The 8,155-nt window shown below is 40.0% G+C and overlaps 1 protein-coding gene across 7 annotated transcripts in view; it reads right to left on the bottom strand.

Moving 5' to 3' along the window:
• Positions 1–7,828, bottom strand: part of LOC110031154 — a 37,588-nt gene extending 29,760 nt beyond the window's left edge. For all 7 annotated transcript variants that reach the window (XM_020734224.1, XM_020734226.1, XM_020734223.1 and 4 more), the window contains exon 1: positions 7,242–7,828. In XM_020734224.1, coding sequence (XP_020589883.1) covers positions 7,242–7,703 — 462 coding nt within the window. In that variant the 5' untranslated portion in view covers positions 7,704–7,828. The remainder of the gene's footprint in view (positions 1–7,241) is intronic.
• Between the last annotated feature and the right edge of the window lie 327 nt (positions 7,829–8,155).

The following is an 8,155-nucleotide window of genomic DNA, read 5'->3' as shown; positions in this document are numbered from 1 at the left end:
CATGACTCCAAGGGAAAGAAAAAAGTGACAACAGATAAAAGGAGTAAAAAACATGTGCATAACATAAACACGCATAGGGATAAAAACTAAGACAAAAGCACAAAAATAAAGCTGTACATGATCGTGAAGGGGAGCTCCATGTGTGTGTGTGCGCGCACGCTCTTTGTTCAAAGTCAAAATGGCTTCCATAACGATTAATATAGCTACTTATCTTCATTATAGTAATGAAATATAAGGATTTGAAGGTGGAAGCCCATTGTCAACAGAAACAATGTGTATTTGATAGAGTAAAGAAGTCAGCAATGGCAACATTGCAAATGAGTGCATATTCATTACAAAATTTGAACGCTCAAGTGTTGGATCAAAACAAGAACAATAAGCTGCTTATTTCCGAAGTAAGAACAGGGTGAAAACTATTTATTTCTGAAGTGAGAACATGATAAATATTGTTGAAATCAAGGAAGAAGTCAAAGGAATTTACTTTTATAAGTTGCCTATAGAGCTCTGTGACTGCATTTGCTACAAACATACTCATAACTATCATTAAAATATTCTGTCAGATAATAAAAGCAGCAAAGGGTGCCAAGGAAATCTTAAAACAGCGTACTTCAGCATGGATAGATATTGATAATATATTTGAGATGATTGGTAATTGTATTAGATTAATAAAAGCAGTTAATTAAATTAGAACTTAGAGATAACGAATTAGTAATTCTTGTGCACCTACAAATAACTTCTATTTGGAGACATTGAAGGAACAAAGAAATAATGAGGTAAGTTCATCCCCAATCTGTGTTTCTTTTATCTAATTCTCGCCCTCCCAATTTATGTAGTTGTCAACATCCTCAAATTGTCATTTATTGTCATCTCAGCAATGGGGCCGTATCAATGGTGCTATTGTCACCGTACTCCACCTCTTGTTATCATTTTCCAATGCATGTCTCACAATTATTCAAATCAAGAAATGTTCTATCCCCCTCCCTCACTCAATTCATCACCTATCAACGAGTATTTTCATTATGGCTATTCAAAACCATCTTACCATTGTAGTTGCTCTATCAAAATTCTTTCTGACACCACTCCACCCAAGTTGTCCAAGATACTTTTTGGTAGCTATCATCCATATTGTCAACACATCTTTCATTGCAAGGCCATCACATTGGGAGAGCTCTCCTTCTCTCCACCGTCCCACACCAACTCAATTCTCATTGGGATTCAACTTCCCAATATTGAGGTATCTGATCTGCAAGTTCCTAACATCACTTCGTCCAAGATCAATTAACAGATCCTTCGTAGTTCCTAGTAGTTCCTAAATAGTGGTGTTCCCTCCAATACTCCACCAAGTCATGTCAAGGCTTCATCCATACTACAATCTATCTAGATCTTCCAAACCTCGACGCACACCAATTTGTGGATCCTCAACTTCTCTGTTAGATTTGTCAAACAACTATTGCATCCATTTAATTTAATCAAGAAAAGTCAATTCAAATATATCCATTCAAAATTTGACTCATTTTCCACACGTTATGAAATCATGTTTTCATGTCGTCTCCAATCATGATCGTGCCTAAAGAGTAATTTCAAAACTTTGTGACGTTGGCGTCCCCCACAACCTGGACCGGACGCGGCATCCGGTTCGCGTGAATGGCACGGAGCTGAACCGTGCGGCTCCTCTTTCGATTCCTTCCCAATTTTCAGCACAATTAATTTGATCATTCCTTTCTACTCCTTTTATATATATGTGTTGCATTTGAGTTTAGATTCTCAGTTTTTTTCGTGTCTTCTGTCGAGACAGTCATCGGCGTCTCTGTTTTCACCTTCTAAGACTACCAAGTGGTGCCTCGGCTATATCTCATTTCGAGGAAGAAACTATCCTCGATTATCCCTTCCTTCGCAACCTTCCCTCCGCTGCCACCATCATCGTACACGTTGCAGCCTCCCTGCAGAACAGCGTGCATGTTGTTCCTAAAGCCTCCACGCCTTCCTAGCCGCCCTTCCTAGCCCCCTATCACCTTACAGCCTCCTGCTATCAACTGCCAACCAACCTACCAACCTCTTGCCACCCAGCCGCCATTTCCTTGCCCTCCTCCTCCCCTGCTGCATCCACCGGACATACCCCATAGTTGTTTGCTAAAGTCCACTTTGTTGTCCCCCTTCCAGAACTCGGCGTACCACAACTGTAGTCTTCCAAAACCAAGCCTCCTCCCTTTCCTTTGCATTTTCGTTGCCTCCAAAACCTGCGTCCACCTTGTTGTCACCCCCAAACAGTAACTACTGTTGTTTTATCGTTGTCATTCCGCTGTCCAACCTCCCGGACTTGCTGCCATCCCCAAACTACAAACCTATAATCCCCGTGCTACTGCTATTATTGCCTACTGACGTCCTACCAACATTCTGACTCCTTACTACACAGTCCACTCCATGCAACCGACCACCACCACCGCCCCTGGATCAACCCCTTACGAGGGCGTCTGTGTGTCATGTCAGTTTTTATTTTTTCTTTCAAGATATGTGTTTAGTAGTAAACACATATTTGCATTCAGTAATAATATTTATTTTCTTATTGTTGTTTGGGCTACTCTGGTATCATTTGGTATCAGAGCTAGTCTAACTCTTGTCCTATCCTATGGTTACCTCAATCATCCACTACCTAACCAAAAAATTTTTCTTTCTCACTCCACATCGCCCCATACACCTGACACCTACCCAAAATCAAATCATAACCACGCCCCCAAAGAGACAATAGCCAGAGATCTGCTCGGGAGGAAATGACACAATGCTGCTTATAAGAAATTCACAAAGAAATTTTCAGGAACTTATCACAGAAGAGGTGCAAGAAGAAATTCTCCAACTGCAACAGAGACTTACCTCCTTCGAAGGGTCGTCGTATCCATAACGATAACTTTTTAGATCAAAAGAATGTGATAAATCCCTTCCACTAAGCAGATGTCATAGATGAAGAACCACTGCCTTAAAGATTTGGCCTGAAATATCAAAAAAGCTAAGATCTTGATGTAAAAGTAGATTTGTCATATTTTAATGGTCACTTGATTCCGGACGAGTTCATTGAGTGGTTCTAGACCATAGAACATGTTTTAGAGTACTAAGGCATTCCACATAACAAAATTGTGAAACTAGCCAATAAAAATGTGTTTATATTGTGGGACAATTTGAAGATTCTTCAACAACGAGAAGAGAAGAGTAAAATTATTATTTAGTCTAAGATAAACGAGAGAGACTGTGTTAGTACCTACTAATTCATTACAGACATGACGTTCAGACCCTAGTTTCAAAAGTGAAGAGGCAACATCATTGGATGACCGCCACATCCTATATATAAAGTTTAACCCTAAGATCACGTAGTAGGAATACACACAGGGAAACATCCAAGCCAGCCTCGCCTGAGGAAAAACTAATTCAGACTGGAGAATAGATGAAGCTAACCAATATTTCCAAATCCGTCACAGCCAAAAAGTGCATCAAGTGCCACTGTTTTAGACACAGTGCATCAGATTGCCCAAATTAGAGTACGGTTTATTTCACTGAGCAAGGAACAGTTAAGGAAATGGATAATAATATATTACACTGAAAAAAATGAGTACACAAATAAGAAGTGTCAACTATTAACCGATGAGAGAGAGATGCACGTAATTCGGGTTGAGCCTCGAAGAGATACCCCCATGGAGTTAACCGCAGTTATTCTAGAAGGGGTGAGTCTGAGATAATGAGCATTTATGCAAAATATGAAATTGTGGCACTTTGAACTATATTTTTGCAGTCATTGAGAGAAGCATCAACAAAACTAGCACTGGATATCCAAAAGGGCCATGAGTGTGAGGAGTCGAAACCAGCACAAGGCAATCTTAGATAAGAGAATTTTGAAATTTTTAGATATATAGCATACCATCTAAGTTGTCTCTACTGAGGGAAGTCCAACATATCAGAGATGATAATCATTTGAGCTACTTTTGAAAACCATATGGGGTCATTTGGATTTTAAATTCAGTTCAGCCGTGTACTTATCGATAGATGGCTAGACAGAAGGGATGACCCACAGTGTTAAAAGTGGCATTAGGAGCTTTGCGGGAAAAAAAAATCCTACAATGACATTCAGGTCCTTCCAGAGAAAAATAAACAGGCATCTCCCAGATGGTTGATATTGAGAATTGTCCAAATTTCAGTCGAGAGTTAGTTTTTCTAGACGAATTTGTTTATTAGGTGAGCCTTGCCAAGTACAATGAGTGCAAGAGGCAAATTACAAATTTAATGGTTTAAGAGTTACTTTATGAAAGTCTAACATCGATATATAGCTCTAGTTCAAGTTGTGTCAAAAGAGAATGTATATTTATTCTATCAGGATGTGCTTTAGAATGACAACGCCTTCGGGACCAACTTACCATGCGAATATGTCAATTTTGCTACCTTCAATGTGATCGATCTTATAGACAGAAGCTTCGACAGATGAGGTCGAAACTCCCCCAATCTCAAGAGACTATCGCTAAAATCTCACGAAACCTAGACCAAATGCGGCATTCGGGTCGCATGAATCACATAAGGCCGAACCGAGTGGCTCCTCTTTTGATTCCTTTCTAATTTTCAACAGTTTTCAACATGATTCATTTTATCCTCCATTTCTAGTTCTTTCCTACAAATATGTTGTATTAGGGTTTGGATTTTCAATTTTTGTCGTGTCTTCTGACATTTGTTGGCTTCTCTGTATTCCCCTGTGGTGCTCTGGTTATATTTCATTATGAGGTGGTAACTATCCTTGACTTTTCCTTCCTCTACAACCCTCCCTCCGTTGCCATCATCGTTGTACTTGTTGCAGCCACCCCGGAGCACAGTGTTTGTGCTCTTCCTACAACCCCCACACTTCCTGTCGCCTTTCCCAGCCGCCTAACACCTTACTGCCGCCTACCACCAACTGCCAACTAACCTACCAGCCTCCTGTCACCCAACCGCTGCCTACTTGCCCTCCTCCTCCCCTATTGCGACCATCGGACAACCCCCATAGTTGTTTCATGCAGTCCACTTTATTTTCCCCCTTCCATAACTCTACGTACCCCTGTTTTCGTCTTCCTAAACCAACCCTTCTCCCTTTCCTCTGTGTTGTCGCTGCCTCCAAACCTGCGCCCACCTTGTTCTCACCCCAAAACAGTAACTATTGTTATTTTATCATTGTCATTTTGCTGCTAGCCACTCGGGCTTGCTACCATCCTCAAACTACAACCCCAAAATCCTTGTATTGCTGCTATTACTGCCTACCAACAAGCCTATCACCATTCCGGCCCCTTACTATGTCATCCACTCCACGTAACCGACCACCATCACCCCTACATCAACTCATTATGGGTGTGTATGTGTCTCGTGTCTATTGTTGTTTTTCCTTTCAAATTTATTTGGTTGTAATCATATATTTGTTTTCAGTAATAATATTTACTTTCTAATTGTTATTTGAGATAACTCTAATATCACTTTGGCCATGAGTAGATTCCAAAAGAACTAATAGAATGCTACTGCCAAGAGTAATCTTCAAGAAATAATCATCAATCTCCTTCACAATTTGGTACGACCAGTCAAATAAAGGTATTGTTGGCATATCATGGATCATGCAAGCTAGGTAAACATCACACCACGCTTGAGAAGATTTGTGTTGAAGAGTAGAAAATTTACTAACAAGTTAAGGAGGAAGCGCTTTCAACTAAATAAATTGATCCAATCAGTTGCTAAGCTTAAGATAATTGAGAATGACTACAAAAAGCCTAAAAAATTACACAATAGACTTTAAAAACTCGGACAATGGGATCATCAATTGAAGACTTAAATCCATTCTTTGCAAGAATCAATTAATGTAACATGCATGTCCATATCTAATTTTAATGGATGAAGAATTATATCCTTAGTTATTGAAATTAACATTTGGTCTTTTGCTCATGTTGAGAACCATGCATAAGTGCCATAAGAATCAACATCATATTTCTCATTTAATAAATCTTCATGACAGCTATCCAGGCACTAATCCAACAGTTGAATCCCATTGTTTTACCACGATTTAGTTGGAAAATGAGGTTGCATCTTGGCATACTTCTTCTCTGAGTCTCCTCTCACCTCACATTGATTCCATTCTCCGAGTTTTTCATCCTCCAAAGTTCAATGATCTAGCAGCCACCACACCGTTCGATAGACCCCCAAGTCCATCTCCATTCATAATCAAATCAAACTTCAACAAAACAATTTGGCAGACAATTTAGGTTGCAAAACTCCCAAATCATTGACCATTAATTGCTAGACATTAAAGGCGATGTCATTTTGAAGTGGTTAATAATAATAGGATATTGTGAGATGATTAGTTCTTGTATTAAGTTAAGATGAGCAATTAATTAGTTAAAAGTTGGTAATAATGAATTAGTACTTCTTGTACATCTACAAATAGACTTCATCTAGAGATTTTAAAAGAATGATAAAACAATGAGTTAAATTTCTCCCCAATTTATATTTCTCATCTAATTCTCCCAATTTTACTTTTAGAAATGTCAGCATCATCAAATCGCCATTTATCGCTATCCTAGCAATAGTAATGATATGATGTGTGAGATTATTAATTCTTATATTAGGTTAATAAGAGTAGTTAAATAGTTAGAAGTTAGTGGCAATGACTTGGTAATTCTTAAAAATCTACAAATAGCCTCTATATAGAAACATTGAAGTAATGAAAAAAGAATAAGGCAATTTTTTCCTAATTAGTGTTTCTCTTCTCTAATTCTCCTAATTTTTAGAGCCGTCGACATCCTCAAATTGTTGTTTATCGCTATCTCAGCAATGCGGCCATGTCAATAAAGAACCCTCTCAATGAAAGCAAACCCTTTAGATTTTGCCCACAAATAGGAAGGTGTTGTTGTATTATTGTTTTATAGAACTGAAATTTTAACTCTCCCTTCTGCTTTCTTCCCGTTATTTCCCTTCCCTATTGCTTCTTGTGAGTGTTTCTTATCAAATTGGTGCTCAATGAATATTTATAACAACTGCTTCTCATAAATTAAACAAAAAAATAGAATTACTAGCATACCATATCATGTCCCATCCCTTTAACGCCTAATTCTCAACCAAATAAAGATATCCATTACGCATTCCTTCTTCTGGGATCTCCGCAAACATCTTTGATTTAGTGAAAAATAAGAAGTATAATTTTCTTGTTAAGGAAACGAAAAAAACAAATGTGCAGTAAAAAGTGTCACACATACCACTACATCATGAATGGAAGCTGTCAATCCCCCATCCGACACTGCTCGACCAAATCCAATCAAATGGTGGTCAGGACCTGGCGCCCAGAAACTCCGCTCGAAAAAATGCTCAAAACCAAGAGCTGCTGATGTCTCATCTGAGCGCTCTTCAATGGCGGCGCCGGTGGAGGGTAAGAACATGGCGCGGCAGAACACGGAGACCAAGATGAAGCTGTGATAGATGGCTCTCTGCAGCTTTCCGAGATCGGCAAGCTCCACGGGACCTTCGCCAACCGAAGCTGGAAAGCGGTGACAAGAGTGTCCAGCGGAGGCAAAGAGGTCGCGGAGACGGAGGACGTCGACATGAGAGGGACTGGTGGAGATGGAGATGGGAGGATGGGCTCTTCGGCGAAGGTGGTGAATTGGGGATGAGAAGGGGAGGTGGAAGGCGGAGACAAAAGAGAGAAGAGAGGAGACCGCCATCGATGGCGATCGATCCGATCAGTAAAGATTGAAAGTCGAAACGGAATGGAGAGAACGCGAGTCACACTTCCGCTTCCAGAAGGATAGTGGGTGATAACGGCGGTTTGAGCGGAAAAAATTTGCCTGTCTTGCGTGCGGCCCACCTTAACAAATAGACTTTTTAAGGGCCCCCCATGTAACTCCCTTGTCACCCCCTATGTAAACCCGCGTGTACACTTGATGTAATACCAGTGTAACATTCGCACTTTAACCTCGGTATAAGTTCTGTGATAACGCGTGTGTATTCTTGTTGTAAAACCGGTGTAACCTTCGCAGTCAGTCCCCTGGATGTACACTGGATATACATTATATGTAACTCTGGTGTAACCTGGAGACTATACCGAGCATGTAACCGGAATGTAATGTCCGTGTAACGTCGTCTCCGCGGAATCACCATTGTACCCTTCATGTAA

This window comes from Phalaenopsis equestris, unplaced genomic scaffold (genome assembly GCF_001263595.1).
Source record: "Phalaenopsis equestris unplaced genomic scaffold, ASM126359v1 Scaffold000779, whole genome shotgun sequence".
Lineage (NCBI taxonomy): Eukaryota > Viridiplantae > Streptophyta > Magnoliopsida > Asparagales > Orchidaceae > Phalaenopsis > Phalaenopsis equestris.
This window is presented reverse-complemented; position numbering and strand designations above follow the sequence as displayed.